The sequence below is a fragment of the Anomaloglossus baeobatrachus genome, chromosome 5 (genome assembly GCF_048569485.1).
Source record: "Anomaloglossus baeobatrachus isolate aAnoBae1 chromosome 5, aAnoBae1.hap1, whole genome shotgun sequence".
Lineage (NCBI taxonomy): Eukaryota > Metazoa > Chordata > Amphibia > Anura > Aromobatidae > Anomaloglossus > Anomaloglossus baeobatrachus.
The window spans coordinates 308,195,954-308,220,347 of NC_134357.1; the positions used below are offsets into that span (position 1 = coordinate 308,195,954).

Sequence of the window (24,394 nt, forward strand, 5' to 3'; positions counted from 1 at the left end):
GCAGCTGGACATTCTCCGCTGTTGGGACAAGCGGCCTTCCTCCTTGCACAGGTTAGTGGTTCTGTCGCCACAGACCAGGAGATCTCTTCAGTGGTGGCTTCGGCCCCTCTCTCTGTCTCAGGGGCGCTCCTTCCTGGTCCCGTCCTGGGTGATCCTCACCACGGATGCCAGTCTATCCGGCTGGGGAGCGGTATGTCTCCACCACCGAGCGCAGGGCACCTGGACTCCATCCGAGTCAGCCCTCTCGATCAATGTGCTGGAAACCAGAGCCATGCTTCTGGCTCTCCTGGCTTTTCACCACTTATTAGCGGGCAAGCACATCCGAGTCCAGTCAGACAACGCGACAGCGGTTGCCTACATCAATCACCAAGGCGGGACACGCAGCCGCCTGGCAATGTTGGAGGTACAACGCATCCTTCAATGGGCGGAGGACTCCAAGTCCACCATATCCGCAGTCCACATCCCAGGCGTGGAAAACTGGGAGGCAGATTATCTCAGCCGTCAAACCGTGGACGGCGGCGAGTGGTCCCAGCATCTGGCAGTGTTTCAGTCAATCTGCCGCAAGTGGGGCACTCCGGACATGGACCTAATGGCATCCCGTCACAACAACAAGGTTCCGGTTTACGTGGCTCGCTCCCACGATCCTCAGGCATTCGCCGCGGACGCTCTGGTTCAAGACTGGTCCCAGTTTCGTCTGTCCTACGTGTTTCCCCCTCTAGCGCTCTTGCCCAGAGTTCTGCGCAAGATCAGACTGGAGGGCCGTCGAGTCATTCTCATTGCTCCGGACTGGCCCAGGCGAGCTTGGTACCCAGACCTGCTCCATCTGTCCGTAGAGGTGCCGTGGCATCTTCCGGACCGTCCAGACCTTCTCTCACAAGGTCCGTTTTTCCGCCAGAATTCTGCGGCTCTCAGATTGACGGCGTGGCTCTTGAGTCCTGGATCTTGACGGCTTCTGGTATCCCCCCTGAGGTCATCTCCACTATGACTCGGGCCCGTAAGTCTTCCTCTGCCAAGATCTATCACAGGACTTGCAAGATTTTCCTGTCCTGGTGTCGCTCTTCCGGCCATCCTCCTTGGCCTTTTTCCTTGCCGACCCTTCTGTCCTTTCTACAGTCCGGTCTGCAGCTGGGACTGTCCCTCAACTCTCTCAAGGGACAAGTCTCGGCTCTGTCAGTGCTGTTCCAGCGGCGTATCGCCCGGCTGGCTCAGATCCGCACTTTCTTGTAAGGCGCGTCTCACATCATTCCGCCTTACCGGCGGCCCTTGGATCCCTGGGACCTCAATTTGGTTCTCACGGTTTTGCAGAAACCCCCCTTTGAGCCTCTTAGGGAGGTTTCTTTGTTTCGTCTTTCACAGAAAGTGGTCTTTCTAGTGGCCATAACTTCCCTCAGGAGAGTCTCTGATTTGGCTGCGCTCTCTTCGGAGTCACCTTTTTTGGTTTTTCATCAAGACAAGGTGGTTCTCCGTCCGACTCCGGACTTTCTTCCTAAGGTGGTCTCTCCTTTCCACCTTAACCAGGACATTACCCTACCTTCCTTTTGTCCGGCTCCTGTTCATCGCTTTGAAAAAGCGTTGCATACTTTGGATCTGGTGCGTGCTCTCCGGATCTATATGTCTCGCACCGCTGCTCTTAGGCGGTGCACTTCTCTTTTTGTGCTAACCACAGGTCGGCGTAAGGGCCTCTCTGCTTCTAAGCCGACCTTAGCCCGTTGGATTAGGTCGGCCATTTCGGATGCCTACCAGTGTTCTCAGGTGCCTCCCCTGCCGGGGATCAAGGCACACTCGACCAGAGCTGTCGGTGCCTCTTGGGCTTTCAGGCACCAGGCTACGGCTCAGCAGGTCTGTCAGGCGGCCACTTGGACTAGCCTGCATACCTTTTCAAAGCACTACCAAGTGCATGCTCATGCTTCGGCAGATGCGAGCTTGAGCAGACGCATCCTTCAGGTGGCTGTCGCCCATTTGTGAGGTTAGGCTCCGCCTACTTCTTAGTTTTTTTGTTTATTTCCCACCCATGGACTGCTTTGAGACGTCCCATGGTCTGGGTCTCCCATAGGAACGATAAAGAAAAAGAGAATTTTGTTTACTTACCGTAAATTCTTTTTCTTATAGTTCCGTATTGGGAGACCCAGCACCCTCCCTGTTGCCTGTTGGCACTTCTTGTTCTGCGTGTTATCACCGGCTGTTGTTGTTGACAGAGTCTCCGGTTGTTCCGGTTCTTGCTCTGTTTTTACTTGTGGGTGGCTATTCTCCTTCAGCTTTTACACTAAACTTGCTAGATCTGGTTCTCCAGGGGGTGTATAAGCTCAGAGGGAGGAGCTACACTTTTGAGTGTAGTACTTTGTGTGTCCTCCGGAGGCAGAAGCTATACACCCATGGTCTGGGTCTCCCAATACGGAACTATAAGAAAAAGAATTTACGGTAAGTAAACAAAATTCTCTTTTTTTATCCACATGTCACTCACGTTCCCTTTAGCATTGCGAGTGTAGCCAGAATGGCAGAGAGTTAAAATTGAGCCTTTATTTAAAAAGTGTAAAAATTTAGACCCGAGAAAAGTGTTATATGCTGCGGAGCTTGACCTCTGCCGTCCGTACAATATTTGAAATGTTTTGGGATAGAATAGAAAATCCCTTGTGATAAAGGGATGTAAAAAAATAATGTAATAATAGAAAATAGGACTCATCAAGCTAACATGCAAATCTAGACATAGGCAATGCTATGAATTTGGCAAAAAGCTTTGATACTGTACTTTTAGGGAATCTGTCAGAAGCTTATTGCTATATCATTTGAAAGAACCTTGATCTAGGGTCTGAGAGCTCGATTCCATGAATGTGTCACTTAGTAAGCTTTGTGTTTTTGTTTCAATAAATTAGTATTATAGCAGGAGATTATTAGGATTACTGGGATTACCAGTGCCTCCTAGTCCAACCCCACTCCCAGCCACTTTCTGTCAATACACAGTGTACACAGTAAACGAACCGAGACTTTGATGGAAGCAGGATCTCTGTCCCTACCTCATACTGCTGTCAGATTACATAGCGAAAACCTGCTGACAGATTCGCTTTAAACCTATCACAATGAAAATGCAGTCCAATCTGCGGCCATTATGTTATATTTTCTGAGAAAGATTCAGTATAACCTGTGTTTATATAATTTAACCCTCTACTCATTCTGCAATTTTTGCTCTAATAGGGAGTCCTATCAGTGATTGACAGCTACCTCTGTGTGCACTCTTATACAAAGAAAGTTGTAAGTCACTGATAGGACCACAGAAAGCACCAATCCTGTGGTGTTGCTGTATATAATACAAATGATCTAATGATCACATGTTCAGGTCCCCTAAGGGAGGCTAAAAAAACCCTAAAATTAGAACAGAGTTTTCAAAAATTTGAATCACCATTCTTTTACCGCATTTTAAAAACAGAACTTGGTATTGTCTTGTCTAAAGAAAAAGTTCAATCTTTCAATATATATAATTATTGAAATGATATGTTAAACACTAAAAAAGAAGATCAAAACACGAGAATTACCGCATTTCAGGGACCATTCTTTCCTCCAGAAAATACATTCAAAAGCAAAGCGTGAAAACTAGGGCCTCAAAGTTACTGGTCTCAAAAAACAAAAATTGTTTGCATTGCCATTTTCTAATTACCAATTTCAGAATTTATTTTCACCACTAAAATATCAATTAAACTGGCCAACTTTGGTATTGTTGTAATCGTGCTCACCTGAAGAACCATGTAGCCGGGTCATTTTGGCCGCCCAATGAATGCTGTAAAAACTGCCCAAAAATGGCAGAATTGCAGTTTGATTGTTTTATGCACTTATAAAGCACTTGGAATTTTTCCCCGTTTTGTAATGCATTGTATGGTAAAATGAATTGTGTAATTCAACTCTACAACTTATCTCGCTCAAAACAAGCCTTCATATGACTATGTCATGACTCTTAGAACAAGGGAAAGAAAAAACTAAAACAAAAAATTCTCTAGTCACAAAGGAAAAAATGATTTATTTCAATTTCCAATTCAATTTTATTTCAATTTTTTTTACTGTATAAGGTTGAGATTTATTTGCTGCTACTGTAATTTGCTGCCAATTTTCACTCTGTAAATCAACATACAAAGTGTCAAGTGCGGATCCGGATGCTAAGAGTGCCACGTTTGTCAAAAGTTAAAGAGTAGAAGCTCCTCCAAGACTGAAGACAGGCCCAATAGTCTATTACTTTTTCACCTTTGTTTTAGCGATTGTTGAGGTTCCCCATTTGGCAAATAATTTGACATATGCCTTTATAAAGAGGGCGTAGTTCTCGGAAAGTCTAGTTACACTTTAGGAACTATAGATTTTATATTATTATTAGGTTCTAAGAGCTGTAACTTTTATTTTGACCATCGATGTAGCCTGTTTTGAGTGCCACCATTCGCACTCTCGTATCACATTTATGCATGCTGCTCTCTCCATTAATGTCTAAGAGTGCTAGAATGAGCAAGAAGTTGAAATACAAGGTATTATGGTTATTATTTGTACTTATTTGGATTTCTGTTCTTTTGACAGACACCAAATAATGCTTTGGGAAAAGAAAATTCAATTGGCAAAGGAGATGCGTAATGCAGTGGACTCTGAAACTGGCCAAGGAGAGATCAAAGCCATGAAAGCAGAGATCCATCGCATGCAGGTACAGAGGAAGCAAAGAGAACTTGTCTACAAGAAGATTGTATGATGACTTAATCATAACTATATGATTTATGTGCATATGATGGTTCAGAAACTTAAAGCCAGAGGCCAAATCTTAGATTGGCATTTGGAGTGCCAGTTTTGATTCAGGATGTGTTGGAGTAAGCTACACCAAACTATTAGGCATGAATTCGGTCAGCTGCCGCGCATCATCATCAAAAATGTACTCCAGATATCGACTGGAGTATATTTCCATCGTAATTTCCATTACTTTTTTTCCTTAAATTATGGTGACTTTGCCGGGTTGTGCTAATTCATGGCCTTATCCTTCTAAGTTCTGCTAACATCCACAAAATTTGTCAGAACTGGCGTAAAAATGTTATAGAAATGTAGCGACTTTTGTCAACTACAAGTGAGCAAACAAATGTGCACACTTTCACAGAGTTTTCCATCAGATCTCTGTGATCTTATACTACATAGTGATGATTTTACAGCAATGTTTAGTAAGAATAGGAGGCTGTAAAGTGAATGATAGAAAGTATCAGGAAGGCAAATATTGTGAATTATAGTAACGCTACTAAACATTTATTCTTGCCTGTAGGTTCGATATGCACAGCTGATGAAACAGCAAGAGAAAATGATCCGTGATATGGAAGCAGTTGTTTCCAGAAGAGAAACAATCATGATGCGGGGTAAAACTCAGACTGAGAAGGACAAAAAGCATCTGACTGCAAATGATTTTCATGGGAAACTACATGAGCTACGGAAAAAAATCAAGGAAATTGTAATGGTAAGAAAACAAATTTTATGGGTTATTGTATAAAAATGTGATTACATAAATGTGTTGTGTGTCTTGGTTATTAACCATCAGAATTGCCCTGCCCAACAGACTCCTGGAGTGATGCCATTATACATCATACTTTACTTCATATAAAAATTGTGTTATTCTACCCCTGAAAAGCTACATTGCCGCCCACTAATGTATTGTCCACTGCTGTTGTTAAGGAAAGTGCAAATCTAGTAGCCGGGATGGAAAGACAGATGACATGCAGTTGGGGTGACAAGCAGGTAGAACACAGGACATTTAGGGGCACTTTGCACACTACGACATCGCAGGTGCAATGTCGGTGGGGTCAAATCGAAAGTGACGCACTTCCGGTGTCGCTCTTGACATCGTAGTGTGTAAAGCATTTTTGATACGATTAACGAGCACAAAAGCGCGTCGTAATCGTATCATCGGTGTAGCGTCGGTCATTTCCATGAATTGGGAAAAACCGATGTTACGATGTTGTTCCTCGTTCCTGCGGCAGCACACATCGCTGTGTGTGAAGCCGCAGTAGCGAGGAACATCTCCAACCTGCGTCCCAGCCGGCTATGCGTAAGGAAGAGGTGGGCGGGATGTTTACGGCCCGCTCATCTCTGCCCCTCCGCTTCTATTGGCCGCCTGCCGTGTGACATCGCTATGCCGCCGCACGACCCGCCCCCTTAGGAAGGAGGTGGTTCGCCGGCCAGAGCGACATTGCAGGGCAGGTGAGTGCATGTGAAGCTGCCGTAACGATAATGTTCGCTACGGCAGCTATCACCATGATATCGCAGCTGCGACGGGGGCGGGGGCTATCGCGCTCGGCATCGCAGCATCGACTTGCGATGTTGTAGTGTGCAAAGTGCCCCTTAGAGTAGATATGGCTACTGGCAGTGGCGTAACTAGAGTTTGATGGGCCCCGGTGCAAAGTTCAGACCTGGGCCCCCCCCTCCACATACACCGAAACTTGGGGTACGTGATAATCACACTGACACTTGGCTCTTACCCTCAGCACCCAGATTTCCCATGATCTGAAATCCCTCTATCAGCACCCAGCTTTCCTATGTTCTGATATCCATCTTGTCCTCGGCACCCAGCTTCCCCATGCTCTGCTATACATCTTTCCCTCAGCACGCAGCTTTCCCATATCAGAGCATGGGAAAGCTGGGTGCTGAGAGAAGATGTATATCAGAGCATGGGAAAACTGGGTGCTGAGAGATGTAAAGCAGAGCATGGGAAAGCTGGGTGCTCAGAGAAGATGTATAGCTGAGCATAGGAAATCTGGGTGCTGAGGGAAAGAGCCTTCTTCCCTCAGCACAAAACGTTCCCATTCCCTGCTTGTATCTTTGTCCCCCCTTGCATATAGTTCTCCAAATACAATAATGGCCCCCACATTGCATAGAATACACTTCCATAGTCCTCCATGTATTACAATGCATTTCCCATAGTTCTCCATGTATTATAATTCACCCCATAGTACTCAATATATAATACTGCACCACATAGTCCTCCATATATTATAATGCGCCTCCATAATCCTCCATGTATAAAGTAGCCCTTCAATTATTATAATGAATTTCTCATAGTTCTCCATGTATTATAATTCACCCCATAGTACCAATGTTTTATAATGCACCCCCATAGTCCATGTATAAGGTAGGCTCCATAGTTTTCCATATATTATAATGTAGCCCCAATAGTCCTATATATTTATTATAACGCAACCCCATACAACTTCATATTGCATTATGCAGCCTCATACTCCTCCATGCATAATGCACCCCTATATTCCATGTATAAGGTGTCCTTCATTTTGTATTATGCAGCCCCCCCAGACCTCCATATATAATAATGCAGCCAGCCTCCCCAGTCCTCCATCTATAATAATGCAGCCAGCCTCCCCAGTCCTCCATGTATAATAATACAGCCAGCCTCCCCAGGCGTCAAAGTATAAAATAGCAGCCAGCCTCCCCAGGCCTACATGCATAATAATGCAGCCAGCCTCCCCAGGCCTCCATGTATAATAATGTAGCCTCCCCAGGCCTCTATGTATAATAATGCAGCCAGCCTCCCCAGGCCTCCATGTATAATAATGCACCCAGCCCTCCATGTATAATAATGCAGCCAGCCTCCCCAGACCTCCATGTATAATAATGCAGCCAGCCTCCCCAGGCCTCCATGTATAATAATGCACCCAGCCTCCCCAGGCCTCCATGTATAATATAGCAGCCAGCCTCCCCAGGCCTCCATGTTTAATATAGCAGCCAGCCTCTCCAGGCCTCCATGTATAATATAGCAGCCAGCCTCCCCAGGCCTCCATGCATAATGCAGCCTCTCCAGGCCTCCATGTATAATAATGCAGCCTCCCCAGGCCTCCATGTATAATACAGCCTCTCTAGGCCTCCATGTATAACGCAGCCTTCTCAAGCCTCTGGCCACCGTGTACTCACTAATTTATATTAAAAAAAAAACCAACAAGTACTCACCGCTCTCCTCCTTCCACTGCTGCTCTGTCTTCATGTCTCCTCATTCCACCGCTGCTGTCCTCACCGCTTTCCTCTTCCACCGCTGCTGTCCTCACCGCTTTCCTCTTCCACCGCTGCTGTCCTCACCGCTTTCCTCTTCCACCGCTGCTCGTCCTCCCCTCTCCTCTTTCTCCTGGTGCTCCGGTCGACGTCCTCCATTCCTGCGCTCTGTGCACTCAGCACAGCAGTCGCAAGGAAGTGACGTCACCGCGCAGGCACAGGGGGAGAATGATGATGCATAGCGCGGCACTAGCCGCACTATGCTTCATCATTACGTTGTGCGGTGACTGGGGAGCCGCCGCAGCCGCTGACACCAGGCAGGGGGCCCCGGTGCCGCCGCTGACACTAGGCAGGAGGGCCCGGTGTCGGCGGCAGCACTGGGTCACATAGCGGTCGTGTGGTCTGTGACAGATCAGCGCAGCTCCTCTCTCACTGACAGGAGCTGGTTGCTGATCTGTCGGGCAGCCGCCGGGCCCCTAACCTCCCGGGCCCGGTCGCAACGGCGACCGCTACGACCGCGATAGTTGCGCCCCTGGCTACTGGGTGGACAAGGTAGTAAAGTATAGCGCTTTCAGACTCAGACTTCACATTCTAGGTATGCACCACTGCACTGTAGAGATCAGAAAGTAGCAGCACCGCAGAAAATGGGGCTCACAACAGAAAAAAAGAAAATGTTGCAGCACTTTTGGCAGCTCTTCAAGGTGAATCCTAGTCATCTGTACTTGCCTGTCTCAAGTTCTACAGAGTACACACCTGCTTACTTTTTCTTACTTTTTTCCTTGGTGGTTTCAGGCTTGGGCAGAAGGATTTTTGAAATTTAGAATGTTTCTTTTTTCGACATGAGAATCTCGCCTCCGATCTTCAATTCTTGTAGGCCTTCTCTTCCCACCCTTGGTGACTGCTTTGGGACCTCCCATGGTTACCTGTGTCCCCAATGATGCAAGAAAGAAAAGAAGATTTTGGTTACGCACTCTAAAATCTCTTTCTTGGAGTCTTCACTGGGGAACACAGTATTTGCCCTTTTTAAATGCTAATTTATGATCATAGTGAAAATTTTACAAAAAATGTGAAAATGTAGCAATTTTTGCATTTTATTTTTTGTCCTTAAACCAGATAGTTATACCACACAAAATAGTTAATTAATAACATTTAACACGTCTACTTTACATCAGCATCTTTTTTTAACCCCTTTACGACCAAGGATGTACCGATATGTAATCACCGAGGCTGCTGCGGTGAACACATGTCTGCTAATTTGAACAGCAGACATGTGGGGCTATCAGGCGTGGAGGGATCCGCGATCCACCTACGCCTGATTGCCACTTAGATCGCTCTGTCAAAATGGAACAGCGCACTTTAATGGCCAAGGCGGAAATTGTGCCGTTGTCCGCCGCCATAGGAGGCGACGCAATCACGGAGAGCCAATGCTTGCCATGGTAGCAACAGGTCGTGTGATGACCCCTGTGACTATCATGGCATATTTCCTAACAGCACACTGGCTCTGCTAGGAATGTTGCATATCTGCTGATCAGAGCTGTGCAGCTCTGATTAACAGAAATGCACAAGCGATCAGACTGCTGATCCATAAAGTCCCCTAGAAGGACTAGTAAAATAAATAAAAATGTTAAAAAAGTTTTTAAAAATATGGAAAAAAAACCCCAAAATGTTCAAATCACCCGTCCATTTGTCCTATTAAAAATCGCCGCGTTCAGAAATACCTAATTTATCAAAATATAAAATCAATTAATCTGATCAGTACACGCGAGACAAGAAATTCCAAATGGCAAAATTAGGTTTTTTTTGGTCACCGCAATTTTTTTTTTCAAATGCAATAATAGGCGATCAAAACGTAGCATCTGTACAAAAATGGTATAATTTAAAACGCCAGCTCAAGACTCAAAAAATAAACCGTCACTGAGCCACAGATCCTGAAAAATGTGAACACTATGGGTCTCAGAAAATGGCGCAAAAAAGGCGTCATTCTTTTTTGGACAAACTTCTGAATTTTTTTTAACCCCTTAGATAAAAGTAAAAGTATATATTTGGTATCTACAAACTCATATAGACCTGAGGCATCATATGGACGCATCAGTTTTACTATATAATGAACACAGTGAATAGAATATCCAAAAAACCATCATACAATTGCACTTTTTTTGCACTTTCATTGCACTTGGCATTTTTTCCCCGTTTTCCAGTACACTACATGATAAAACTAATGGTTTAATTCAAAAGTACAATTTGTCCCACACAAAAACCTAATTGTTTCATTTAAAAATACAACTCGTCCCGCAAAAAAATAAGAACTCATATGGCAAGATTAACTTAAAAATAAAACAGTTACGGCTCTCTTAACAAGGGAAACGAAAAACGGAAAATCGCTTGGGGGTGAAGGGGTTAAACATTTTTTTTTTTTAGTTAGAAAGATTGAAAGTTTATCAGCAGTCTCTCATTTTTCAAACAAAATTTACAAAGCCATTCTTTTAGAGACCACATTACATATGATTACATATGAAGTGTCCTCTATCCGACTTTAACTGTTATTACTATGATCGCTGGTGTAATGTATTGCAATACACAAGCATTACAATACAGTATACTTGTCAGTTTCACACTGGCAGATTGCCTGTTAGGCCGGTGATACACTTGCGTATGACTCATGCGATTCTCGCATCGCATCACCCGGCATGGCCGCACACTCTCCTGACACGAGCCGGTTGGCTGCATGTATTTCCATACAGCTGAGGCGCTCATGTCCGGAAAGTGTGCGGCCATGCTGGGTGATGTGATGCTAGACTCCCATGAGTCATACGCAAGTGGAACCATACCTGTTATGATCCGGTAACCGTGGAAGATTACAAAAAACTCTCATTGGTGAAAAAACACCAAGAAACAGGAGTAGTTGGAACCTGGGCTGACCGCAATCCCCTAACTATCAGACCACACTAGAAGTAGCTGTGGAGCGTTCCTAAAAACCTAGACGCCACGTCACAGCCTGAGAAACTAGCTATGCCTCACAGAATGAAATGATTAAATCTACCTTGCCTCAGAGTAGTCCCCAAAGGAATAGATAACCTCCCACATACAAAGATTACGGTGATATAGGAAAACACAATACTTAGATAGGAAAAATAGATTTAACAAAGGCGAGGCCCAACTAACTAGATACAAAGCAAAGGAAAGTAACTTATTGTGGTCAGTACAAAATCCCTGTAGAAAAATACCAAACTCCTGATAGTAGAAATGGCCCTGGAGGTCATACGACCTCACCCCCACCATATCAGGTACTCCTGTCAATAATGGGAGAACAAAATACCAAAAAACAACACAAAATACAAAAGAGCAAATAATCAAATTAGACAGAGATAAAATCCCTTTTTCTGCAGGAGAGCAAGCACAGGGGGAACCCCCATGCTTACAACACAAGAGAAAGAGAACTTCACCTGCAAGAAGGTGTAAGCCAGGAAGCAAGGCAAAAACTGAAAACTTATCTGCAGAAGTCTTGCTCAGGGATACAGGGAAGCACACAGCTCCAGGCCAGGAGCAGAGACTGAGAAAAACACAATCATAACCGGCGCCCGCAGGGCACAAAGTGCACTCCTATATAGACCAGACTTGTCTGCTATAGGACTTCCCCAATTTCCAATTAACGCCGACACCTGTCTGAGTCACAGGCTCAGATTCAGCTCCACTACCTTTCCAGGCCACCAGAGGGAGCTTGAGAACAGCACCTACACAGACAATATTCACAACACATACCCTTAGACCCTGCTTCTGGCTGGGTCTAACAGGCGACCGTATCTGGCAGACTCAGAGGTCATCATTTGACTTCTGGCTACCATAACACCTATATCACAATCCGTCAAGTGAAAACTTTAACAATAGATGTAACTACACCAACAACAACAATTAAGACATTTTTCTTTTCTCATTTTTATTGAAGAATAATAAAAAAAACATATAAAAAGGATTGTCTCTACAAACAGAACCCCAAGACATGGCGGAATGAAATTTGAATATATTGGGGACACCAAGCCAAGAAGTGGTAATTTAACTCAAATAATAATATGACCAAACCATAATTAGCCTTAAATATAACCAAAAATATGTCAGTGATGCATTAAAAATAATATATATATATATATATATATATATATATATATATATATATTACAATATATTGCCTACATAAGTGCCAAAGGAATGGCATTAATAACCAAACATTGGTCAGTAAATTACACAAGTATGTCAGCAGTACATCACAATATATCACTATATCATACACGATATATCATTAACAAAAACACCAAAAATTGGCATCATAATGCATCACCATACATCACAATCACATAATGGTTATATAAGTGGCATGATTTTACCTATAACCAGGCGGCTTCAAAAGTAAGATGGCGTCCCACACACACTCAACGCACATTTCGCATTCCTCAACGCTTCATCTAGCTGGCTATTCCTTTGGCACTTATGTAAGCGATATATTGCTAATTATGGTTTGGTCATATTATTATTCGAGTTAAATTACCACTTCTTGGCTTGGTGTCCCCAATATATTCAAATTTCATTCCTCCATCTGTTGGGGTTCTGTTTGTAGAGACAATCTTTTTTATAGGGTTTTTTTATTATTCTTCAATAAAAATGAGAAAAGAAACATTTCTTTATCGTTCCTATGGGAGACCCAGACCATGGGTGTATAGCTACTGCCTCCGGAGGACACACAAAGTTACTACACTCAAAACGTGTAGCTCCTCCCTCCTAGCATATACACCCCCTGCTAGCCAGTCCTAGCCAGTTTAATGCTTTGTGTTTCAGGAGGTCACACACACATGCATTCTCTGATTTTGATTTTTGATTTTTCCTTTTGGACAAAGATTTGGAAGAAAAGCGGGTCCAGTCTGGACTCCCGGCATGTCCCTTCTCACCCCACTGGGCGGTGCTGTTAAGGTTGATTTCAGGGCTGTATCCCTTTCATGCCGCGCTCCTTCACCATCCCATGCTGGGGCTCTGGCTTGAAGTGGGAGCCAACACGGTTCTCACTGCTTTGCAGGAGACCGGTCTCCATCCGCAGCCCTTTTGCAGGACCCTGCTGGACGGAGCTATCATCCCCCAGGAACCTGGCAACCTGCGTCTCAAGCTAAGTATATGAGACGTTATTACCACAGAAAGTGGTCTTTCCAGGGGTCCTTTATGTTTATTTATTGGGGGAGTGTGTTTTATGTTTGGTGTTAACATTTCCGGCCGGTTCTCCAGTTTTCACTGGAGAACCGCGCCGATGGTGCCTGCACGCCGGCCGCATGTTTTACTCTAGGCCCCGGCTTCGCCTGAGGCCTAGTTTCGGTTTCCACTGTCTCTGCATGTCAGTCTTGCAGAGAGGCAGTGTAGCTCCGCCCAGCGGCTGCGCAGCACAAGGGAAGGGACACTCCTCATTGAGGAAGGATTCCCTCCCCTGGCTACCTCACTGAGGGAATCCTTTTGCCGCTCTAAGAGTAGGCCCCGCCCCCTCTCCTCGCTCCGGTCGCCATTTTCTCGGCGTTCTCTGTGCCTGCATAGGCACAGAGATTCCACAGTGTGACAAGTGGGGACCTGGGCTGAGGGACCAGGGGGCACAGACATGTCTGTTTAAACGATTGGCAGCCACAACCTCCGGTTGTGCAGCTGCTTGTTTTATCGGTTTATATATGCTGGGGGCCAGTCTTGACAGAGCCCCCACCTCTGCAGCATGTCTCACAGAGCAGGGCTGCAGGTTGTTTTTATTATGCACTGCAGGTAGTCTCGTACGGCTGTACCGAGCTCATAACCATGGTGGCCCCTCAGCTTGGAGGCAGAGCCGAATGATTGCTAATTAGTGGCCCCTCCATCTGCTCCGGTTTCGGTGGCTGACCCCTGAGGGAATCCTATTTCCAGGGGTCGGCTGTCCTGGCATCTGCTGAGCATGCAGCTCCCCTCTCAGGGCGTTTTCTGCTTCAGCTCGCTCAATAAAGCTCACAAAGGACTCTCCTTCTGGGCTCAGACCCCGTCCTCCTGACAGGGAGACGCAGGGTCCCCTGTCCTTCCCCGTCCCGCAGCTCCGATTACGAGCTGACTCACTGGACGAGGAGGATGTCTCTACCAGGGGCTCGGACGCTACTTTATGTACATTGATCCGTCCGTACGTGACGCAGAGCCGAATGATTGGATTGCGTCCATTATACTTGTACTGGACCTCCATCCGCCCGTATCAGGGGAGTATTCCCCGCTGGCAGAAAGGCATCAGTATACCTTTAACAGGACGAGGAGTGTGTTCTTTAACCACTCCAGTCTTCAGCCTGCTGCGTCCAAGCTCACAGCCTGTCCTGCAGACCCCAAAGCGGGGTTCTGCGGCCTGTTTCCCCCTCCCATCAGAGGTGGTCAAGGAGTGTACTCATTCGCCAAACGTGGCCCCTCCAGTGTCCAGACTTTCAGCCCGGATAGTTGTATCAGTGGCTGACGGCACCTCTATAGGGCTCCCACGGTACATTAATTTTGTACTGGACCCCAATCCACCGGAGTTACCTTACCTAGGAGAACACAAAGTGTGTTCCTTAACCACTCCAGTTTTCAGGCCCCTGTGACCAAGCCCAGGGTCCGCTCTGACAGTCGCTTCCCATGAAGCGTGATTCTGAGGACTGTGTTTCCCCTGTCCACCAATGGTGGTCAAGAAGTGGGCTCAGTCACCTCAGGTGGCTCAGCCCGGACCGTTATGTCAGTGGCTGATAGCTCCTCACTTAAGGTTTTGCGGTCCGCCCGGTTGTCCTTGGGCCAAGTCGGTATTGGGGCGGCAGCAGCTTCGTTCTCCTCAGCTTTACGGCAGTGCGGTTCTTTTGTACCTTCTCTGCTTGTCTGGAGGAGATGCATTCCCTCACAGGGACTCTATGCCCAAAACGGTTGCCTGAACTTCCAGACTTCAGTCTTTTCATCCTATGCCAGGTCTGCCATGCTGGACACCGCACGGCGGTGGTCTTGGCTACTTTCCTCGCTATCCGCAGGCTCCTGTGGCTTCGGTAATGGAAAGCAGATGCCTCTATAGGGGTTCCTTGCTGGGCTCCCCTTTGGTGGGACCAGTCTCTTCGGAACCAACTGGATGAAATTCAGGAAGCTCTTGGCGGGGAGAGTTCTTCCTTGCCACAAACCTAAACCAGGGAACCTGTCCAGGACAGGAATCAGTTGAGGTTTTGGTGGTTTCCGTTCCTCCATCTGATCGTCCTCTAGCTCGGCCTTGGTTCATAGAACCAAATAGCTTGAAGCTGCGTCTTCAAAAGACCGCAGGAGATGCTACTACGGAGTCAGCTTCCTCCGAGCTATCTAGCCACGCCAACCACCTCCTTGGTCGGTGGCAGGCTCTCTCCACTTGGCGACGTATGGTTCTACCACGTCTCCGTTCAGTGGGGGCGGGATCATATCTCCCATGGCTACAGGATGGATTTCTGTCCACCCGCCAAACAGATTTTTTTCTGTCACCTCCCGGCTCCAAGGCCGCCGCCTTCTCACAGGCCGTGGCATTTCTTGCAGGCCAATGGAGTAATTGTACCGGTTCTCGACTGGGAACGGTTCTGAGATTTTTGTTCAAATCTATTTCTAGTCCCCGAAGAGGGCGGTGCCTTCCGACCTAGATCTTTAGTTTTTTCAGCATGGTCAGGTGTGGCGTTTTCACATGGAGCCTCGGTCTTGTTCCGTGTGTTTTTTTCACCGGATCAATCAAGAACCCAAGGAGATTCCCTAGCAGCCATCGGCATCAGAGATGCTTTTCGGCAGGGGTCAATCGCAGTTTCACACCAGCGTTGACTACGTTTTGCCATCGGAGTGGTCCAATTCGTGGCTCTTCCCTTGGGGTTAGCCACGGCCCCTCGAGTATTCTCATTGGGGCTGCTGTGATTAAGGTCCTGCACCCCTAGGGATTGGCAGTGATCATTTGCCCTGGACGGCCTTCTTCTCGGGGCTTCATCCAGTGCAGACTCTTAGCAGAGTACTTCGCTTACTCTCGCCACTCTAACCTATTCGGGTGGCTTGTCATTCTGTTCAAGTCCACTCTGACTTCGAACCAGAGGTTCTCAGGGACGCAATTCGAGACTCTGTCGGCTCTTGTGAAGCTGCTCTTAGTCGATCAGTAGTCCCTCCGCTGGCGGTCGACGTCGTTCTATCAGACACCAAATACAGGTGCTGGTCAGACGGTGGCGTCAATGGAAGCGATTCCTTGCCCAGTTTCTCCTGCGTCCTCTGAGACTGGATGTTTTCCGCTGTACACGCGAACTCCCTCCTTCCACGGGGTGGTGGCTTTGCCACTGACCAGGGGCTCGTTTTCAGTGGTGGTTTCGGCCACTCTGTCTCAGGGACGCTCCTTCCTGGCCCCGTCCCGGGTGATCCTCACCAGGGTGCTGGTCTTTCCGCCTTGGGAGCAGTATATCTCCACCGTGGAGCGCAGGGCGCTTGGACTCTGTCCGCATCAGCCCTCTGGATCAATAGGCTGGAAATCAGAGCTCTTTTTCTAGCTCTCTAAGCCTTCACCATCTGTTGGCGGCTAGGCACATTCGAGTCCAGTCGGAAAACGTGACAGCGTTTTCCTACATCGACTTCCAGGGCGGGACACTCAGCCGCCTGGCAATCTTGGCGCCTCAACATTCTTCAGTGGACAAGGGACTCCTAGTCCACCGTATCCGCAGCCCACATCCTAGATGTCAAAACTGCGAGGCAGACTATTTCAGCTGTCCAACCGTGGTCCACAATCCTCAGGTTTTGCGGTAGACACACTGGCTCATGTTTGATCCCAGCTTCGTCTCTACCTCTTGCCCAGAGCCCTGCGCAAGATCAGTAAAGGGGGCCGTCGGGTCATTCTCTTACTCCAGACTGACCCAGGCAGGCTTGGTTCCCTGACCTGCTCCTTTTGTCCGTTAGGTTGCCATGGCATCTTCCGGACCGTCCAGACCTTTTCTCAAAAGGTCCGTTTTTTCCGTCAGAATTCTGGATTCTCAGATTGACGGCGTAGCTATTGAGTCCTGGATCTTGGCGACTTCTGGTATCCTTCCTGAAGTCATCTCCGCTATGACTCGAGCTCCAAAGTGTCCTTGGACCTTTTTAGCCTTGCCGACCCTCCTGTCCCTTCCACAGTCCGGTCTACAGCTAGGACTATCCCTCATTAAGGGACAGGTCTCGGCTCTGTCAGTATGTGCCAGCGGCGTATCGTCCGGCTGGCTCCGGTGCGCTCCTTTAAGGGCGCATCTCACATCATTCCGCCTTTCCGGCGGCCTATGGAGCCCTAGGACCTTAATCCGGTCCTCCCGGTTCCCGGAACCCCCCTTTGCGCCTCTTAGGGAGGTTTCTTTGTTTCATATTTCACAGAAAGTAGTCTTTCTAGTGGCTATAATTTCCCGCCAGGGAGTTCTGGCGGCACTTTCTCTGAGTCACCCCCTTTTTTTGGTCTTTTGCATCAAGACAAGGTGGTCTCCGTCCGACTCCGGACTTTTTTCCCTAAGGTGGTTACAGCTTCCACCTTATCCGGGGCAATTTTCCTGCCTTCCTTTTGTCCGGCTCCTGTTCATCGCTTTGAGGAAGCGTTGCATATCCTGGATCTGGTGCGGGCGCCCCGGATCTATGTGTCTCGCACCGCCGTTATTAGGCGGTGCACCTCTCTCTAGTACTGACTGCTAGTCAGCGTAGCGGTCTCTCGGCATCTAAGCCGACCCTGGTTCGTTGGCTTAGGTCGGCCATTTCCGAGGCCTACAAGTGTACTCAAGTGCCTTCCCCGCCGGGGATTAGAGCACATTTGATCAGACCTGTCGGTGCCTTTTGGGCTTTCACGCCAGGCTACGGCTCAGTAGGTCTGTCAGACTGCAGCTCGAATTAGTCTGCATACTTTTTCGAAGCTCTATCCAAGGCATGCTCTTGCTTTGGCAGACGCGGGCTTGGGCAGATGCATCTTTCAGGCGTCTGTCGCCCATTTGTGAAGTTGGGTTTGCCTGCTTCTCAGTTGTCTGTTTATTCCCACCCATGGACTGCTTTTGAACGTCCCATGGTCTGGGTCTCCCATAGGAACGATAAAGAAAAAGAGAATTTTGTTACTTACCGTAAATTCTTTTTCTTATAGTTCCGTCATGGGAGACCCAGCACCCTCCCTATTGCCTGTTGGCAGGTTTCTTGTTCCGTGTGTCTTCACCGGCTGTTATTGTTGTAGACAGAGGTTCCGGTTCTTCCGGATTTTACTCTGTCTCTTCTTGTGGGTGGATGTCCTCCTTCAGCTTTTGCACTAAACTGGCTAGGACTGGCTAGCAGGGGGTGTATATGCTAGGAGGGAGGAGCTACACGTTTTGAGTGTAGTAACTTTGTGTCCTCCGGAGGCAGTAGCTATACACCCATGGTCTGGGTCTCCCATGACGGAACTATAAGAAAAAGAATTTACGGTAAGTAACAAAATTCTCTTTTTCTTAATTGTTGTTGTTGGTGTAATTATATTTCTGGCTACCATGACAGCTATTGCTTAGCCTTGATCAGGTCGTGGGGAGATAAGGAGGCCCTGCCTCTCACAAACTTCTAAATGCTGCAATCACTATTGACTCCAGCATCTAGAAGATAACATAGGATTAACATCATCAGGACCTGAGCCATGCAGGTACCGATGATGTCCACTGGTCAGAACTAGCATTCTGCACTGGAATCCCAGCTCTTGCAGGACTCTGGGGGTCCCGATCGCTGCAAGACAGCTAACCATAAACAAATGTCAGTGCTGCACAAAGCCCAGCAAGTGTCAACATTTATTTACCATCAGCAGTCAGGAAAAGGTTAATGGTAATAAAATAAACTTGCAAGTCTCAAAAAGTGGCGACACAATCCAATTTTTTAGTACAAAATGATGACTTTTTTTTTAAACCAATGAAATATTAAAAAAAACCAAGCAACTATATATACTTACTAACTCTGTAATTGTACTGACGTGGAGAATCCTGTTGTCAGGTCATTTTTATGGTATAATGAACGCTATAGAAATAATACCCACAAAATAATGGCAGAATTGCATTTTTTTCACCATTTAACTTCAATTGAATTTTTTCTAAAAATTTCTATTTTTCCGTAATGTATATGGTAATATGAATGGTATCATTCGAATGTACATCTTGTCGGTCAAAAAAACAAGCCCTCATATGTGCATGTCACTTGTAAAAAAAAAAAAAAGGCTATTTACTTGCAGATAGTGTTAATCTGCAGTAAATAGCATTTTAGTAATCTTTGGTAATGTAACTGAAGCAGCTGCTACAGGGAGAAGTTAGGGACTAGCGATAAGCGACCACTAGCACACTTGGTTGCTCAGTAATCGAAATTAGCAGGTTGGACGCCCGGAGTGGCACAAATCAAGTACTGAGCATATTGGATGTCAATGGGAAAGTCGAGCATTTTTCCGAAGATCTTCCCATGATCTAGTTCCTCATTGACTTCCATTATACTTGGTACTCTAGTCATGCTCATCTAGGGCAAATAGAATCCTAAATTACCAATTGCCTCTGGAAGTCTCGTAATTAGTAAAGTGAGTCCACCTGTGTGTAATTTATTCTCAGTATAACTACAGATGTTCTGTGAAGGCCTCAAAGGTTTGTTTGAGAACATTAAGGATCAAACCACATCATAAAAAACAAGAAACACACCTGACAGGTCGGGGATAAAGTTGTGGAGAAGAATAAAGCCGGGTTAGGTTGTGAAAAAAAATAGGCCAACCTTTGAATATCTCACACAGCGCTGTTCAATCTATCATCCAAAAAATAGGAGTATAGCACAATTGCGAACCAACCAAGACATGCCCGACCACCTATACTGATATGAAAAATCAAGGAGGGCAGTAATTAGAGAAGCAGCAAATGGAGGAGGAGCTGCAGAGATCCATAGCTTAGGTGCGAGAATCTGTCCAAAGGACAACTATAAAACTGGCTTTACATGCTGCGATCTCGCTAGCAAGATCGCAAGCGATCGTACCCGCCCCCGTCGGTTGTGCGACACGGGCAAATCACTGCCCGTGGCGCACAACCTCGCTTACCCCCGTCACACGGACTTACCTACCCTGCGACGTCGCTCTGGCCGGCGAACCGCCTCCTTTCTAAGAGGGCAGTTCGTGCGGCGTCATAGCGACGTCACAAGGCAGGCGTCCAATAGAAGCGGAGGGGCGGAGATGAGCGGGACATAACATCCCACCCACCTCCTTCCTTCCGCATTGCCAGTAGAGGCAGGTAAGGAGATGTTCGTCGCTCCTGCGGTGTCACACACAGCGATGTGTGGTGCTGCAGGAACGAGGAACAACATCGCTATCATCCTGAAAAGATTTTTTGTTTCAGGACGACCTCTCCGCGGCAAACGATTTTGACCGCTTTTTCGATCGTTTAAGGTCGCTCGTCCTTGCAACACACTGCGATATCGTTAATGACGCCGGATGTGCGTCACAAACACCGTGACCCCGACGATAATTCATTAACGATATTGCAGCGTGTAAAGCCCCCTTAAGTTGTATACTCCACAAATCTGGCCTTAGGGAGGAGTGGCAAGAAGAAAGCCATTTTTGAAAGCAAACCATAACAAGTCCAGTATACAGTATGCAAAAAGCCATGTGGGAGACACAGCTAGCATGTGGAAGAAGGTGGTCTGGACAGAAGAGACTAAAGTGCAACTTTTTCGGCTAAATACAAAACGTTATGTGTGGTGGAAAAATAACACTGCACAACACCCTGAAAACATAATATAAACATAGTAATATAATATAGAACATAATAAATATAGTAATTTATTTTCCTTTATATTGTATAGAGTACAGACGACTGTAACAGCACTATCTCTGACCTTGAAGACACTCAGAAGACAATCACTACTGCCATTTCAGAAAAGCAGCATCATATCTCCAGCCTGAAATTAGACACCAGCTCCATGGAAAATGACATTGAGCAGCTGCAAGAAAAGAAGCGTCAGGTAACATTACATCTGTTCTTTAAAGGGGTTTACCAGAGGAAGAAAGTTATCTCCTATCCACAGGATAGGTGATAACTTGTTGATCGGTAGCGGTCCAAAAGTTGGACGGAAACCGAAGAACGAGGAGCTGTTAGACTACGGCTATATGGTGCCATTTGCCATAATAGCAGTCCCAAAATTAAAGTATGCTCGGTGCTGCTATTACATCGCAGCACAATACAGGTGAATGAGGTCGCATTGTGACACCTTGACTACCATGACTGCAACACGGAAGTCACAAAAAAAAATCAGACCTAGTTGGCTTTTTTGCAGCTTGCTTGTCACAGTCTTGTAGGTGTCACAATGTATAATATAGCGCTTCGATGTAGCAGTGGTAGTGAGCGGACTTCGGTCATGTGATGACTGTTGCAGCCAAGTTGCCGTGTAGCCCTAGCCGGATACCTGTTAGAATAGATCGCGCCGGTCCAACCTGTCTCGCCATTTTGTAATGAGCATGAAAAATTCTGCATTCTTAAACTAACGCTGAGAATTTTCTCTTTTTCTCCCATCGAATTAGAACCTGTCACAGATTGTGGCCCTTCAGACTCGTGTGAAGCATTTGCAGGCTGTTAAGGATGGCAAATATATCCCAATTTTCAGCAGCCCACAAACCTTGGAAGCAGAGCAGCACAAACAAGAGTCCCGCATGCACACAGTTAGCACGATCATTCACCAGATCCAGCAGGAGTATCCGCAGTATCAGAGTGTGCTGCATAACATAAGCCTTGCGCTACAATCAAGGCTAGGAGCACAGGAGAGTGCAACAGAGAGAACACCATGAATTATAGCTTCTTATATTATCTTACAAATGTCATGTTTTAATTTAAGAAAGTAGCCAGAATGTGCTGGTATTCAATAAAGAACATGATAAAAGATACTGTGCTTTCTGATACCTTCATCTCATCTGACCAAATAACTTTCTGTAAAATCGATGTTGTATTATCTAAGAAAAATGAATCCAAAGTGCTGATCAAGTGTCTACCTTCTGTCTACCTTCCTGTCTACTGCCTGTTGTCAAGTGTAATCCGTCTATGGTAGAGGAGCACAACCTGCGTTCTAGGGGCCGAAGGCAACATGTAATGTCATTCTGTCCTCTAGTAGCTGCTGATCTGAGTGTAAATGGGGAGAATAAACCCCCCATTCTCTTAAGCTTTATTGTGGCTCCTGGAATTGGTTCAGTGTTAGAGTGGTCACCAGACCGGAAACGTTTGTGCATGCATCCCTGCTCTAGCGGGACACAGAGATATCAGTTGTGGCACACCTTTGTCTCTTGTCAAACTACTGTAAGGGATTCATTCACCATCAGCAGACAAGGTAGGCAATAGGCAGTGTGATTTATACCAATCCAGGAATATTTGAACAAAAAATAAACAGCCTTTCTCTTGAATAAGTATAAGGAAAAACAAAATAAACAAAACAATCCATATAGATCTTTTACGTCCTCAGACCCAGTCAGCTGACTACCAGAGTCTCCACCTCAACTCCCCAACACTAATGAGGCAAATGAACTGCCTTTTATAGCCAGTTCCACACCCTTAAACTTTGGCCGTTTCTAAAACCTGAATCAAAAATCCAGGACCTTTTTAATAAAAAAAAAACAAAAAAAACCTTTCAGCACTATATGTGCTAGAGCCTGCTTCTTCGAGTCCTACATCGTCCAGGCTTGCAACCTCGATTACACATACCGTCTGTCCAGGACCAGCTGCCCCCTTACATACATACATATCCCTCCCCCAACCTCGCTCAAAGCTGGGGGGCTCGGCACCTTCTGCCAGCTTACAATGCACCCTTCATAGGACATCTGCATTCCTGTGCTGCTTTCCAAGCCTGTGCTCCACCCTAAAACTAAAATTCTGCAAGGCAAGAGAACACTAAGTCACCTGAGCATAGTTCCCCTTCTCCCACCTTAGCGGGGTATGGTCGGATACCAGCCTGAATTTCCTGCCCAAATAAGTAGTACCTCAGAGTGCCCAATGCCCACTTGATGGCTAAACATTCTTTCTCCACTATGGAGTCGTTCCTCTCGCACATGGACAGCTTCCCTACAACAAAGTCTAAATACTTGGCTTTTGTCCATCCCTATGGCGCATTTCTTCGGGTTGATGGTAAAGCTCGCCTTCCTGAGACCATCAAGTATTGCCTGGACTTTGTTTAGGTGATTTCCCTAATCTCAGCTGAATACCACAATGTCATTCAGGAAGGCCATAGCATACTTCTTGTACTGTGCTAGGACCCAGTCCTTTGATTTCTGGACGGTGGCTGGAGCACCCTACAACTCCTAACATACTGGTAACATCTTTTTGCTATTGAGAAGGCTGTCCTTCCTTGGCACTCTGAAATATGGATGGTCTCTTTGTGAGGTCAAAGGTGGTAATGTAAGTTCATTCACCCGAGACATTGGGTACGTATCAAATTTAGAGACTTCATTCAGCTCTGGTAGTCATTGCAAAACAGCCATTCCCCATGTGTCTTTGGTACCAGCACTATGGGACTGGACTAGCCACTCTTTGGCACTTCAATAACACCCAGACTCAACATCTGCTTCACCTCTTTCGAGATCACTTCTCAGCAGGCTTCTGAAATCTGATAGGGTTTCAGATTGATGCACAAATAAGGCTCAGTGAGTACTTCATGCTCTATAACCTATGTGATATATAACAAAAGTTCACCGCACTCTTCAAAATTTTTATGCAATAGTGTTTAGTTTATTTGAGACGAACAGATGGTGGACAGTTGGAGACATAGAAAATAGCAACAGAAAGGTTTCGACCCGTTGGGTCTTTGTCAAATGAGCCGCTCAATGTGTCATAGCAGGGGCGCTCCCGCGCCTGTGTCTCAGCTGATCTGTCAATATAACCTATGTGAGACCTGGTAACTCTGAAAACAGGTCCTTGTTATGACTCAGGTTCGATACTCAATTTGGTGACCTTGTTGCGTGTTCGGCTTCCTTCAACACTGAGCCACAGCCTGGTCAGTCTCTGTTCAATTGCTGATGGTTCTCATATCATTGCTTTTCTTCCCTTGGTTGCAGTTAGTCAGGTGTTCTCACTTTCCCTATTTGTTTCTGTCTTATCACATCCCGGGTGGGGCTATTTATACTCCCTTGCACCTGCCTTCTTTGCTGGCTATATTTCTAGATGGATTTCTGCTAAGGAGTTCCAGCTCGGCAGCCAAGTGGTTTTGCCTGTTAGGCAGAGACCAGTGTTGTTATTGCTCTGTGTTTTCTCATCTGTCTTCACTACACCTTTTTTCTGTTTTCTGTTAGGTTGGTTGTAAGTTTTTTTTTTTTTTTAAACTCGTTTTATTGAAAGTTAAGTAAATCATTACATTAGAGAATAAGTCAGCAAATTGTACAGTAAAAGAAGGTACATGTAAACTGGTTGATAATCAGAGT

At 46.2% G+C, this 24,394-nt stretch overlaps 1 protein-coding gene across 4 annotated transcripts in view; it reads left to right on the forward strand.

Annotated features, from left to right (window-relative positions):
- Window positions 1-22,729, forward strand: part of CCDC40 (coiled-coil domain 40 molecular ruler complex subunit) — a 141,590-nt gene extending 118,861 nt beyond the window's left edge. For 3 of the 4 annotated variants that reach the window (XM_075349686.1, XM_075349687.1, XM_075349689.1), the window contains 4 exons: window positions 4,549-4,669; window positions 5,270-5,458; window positions 20,803-20,961; window positions 21,518-22,728. In XM_075349686.1, coding sequence (XP_075205801.1) covers window positions 4,549-4,669; window positions 5,270-5,458; window positions 20,803-20,961; window positions 21,518-21,781 — 733 coding nt within the window. In that variant the 3' untranslated portion in view covers window positions 21,782-22,728. Of the gene's footprint in view, window positions 1-4,548; window positions 4,670-5,269; window positions 5,459-20,802; window positions 20,962-21,517 lie in introns of all 4 variants that reach the window. The other variant, XM_075349685.1, reaches the window with a different exon arrangement.
- The last annotated feature ends 1,665 nt before the right edge of the window (window positions 22,730-24,394 follow it).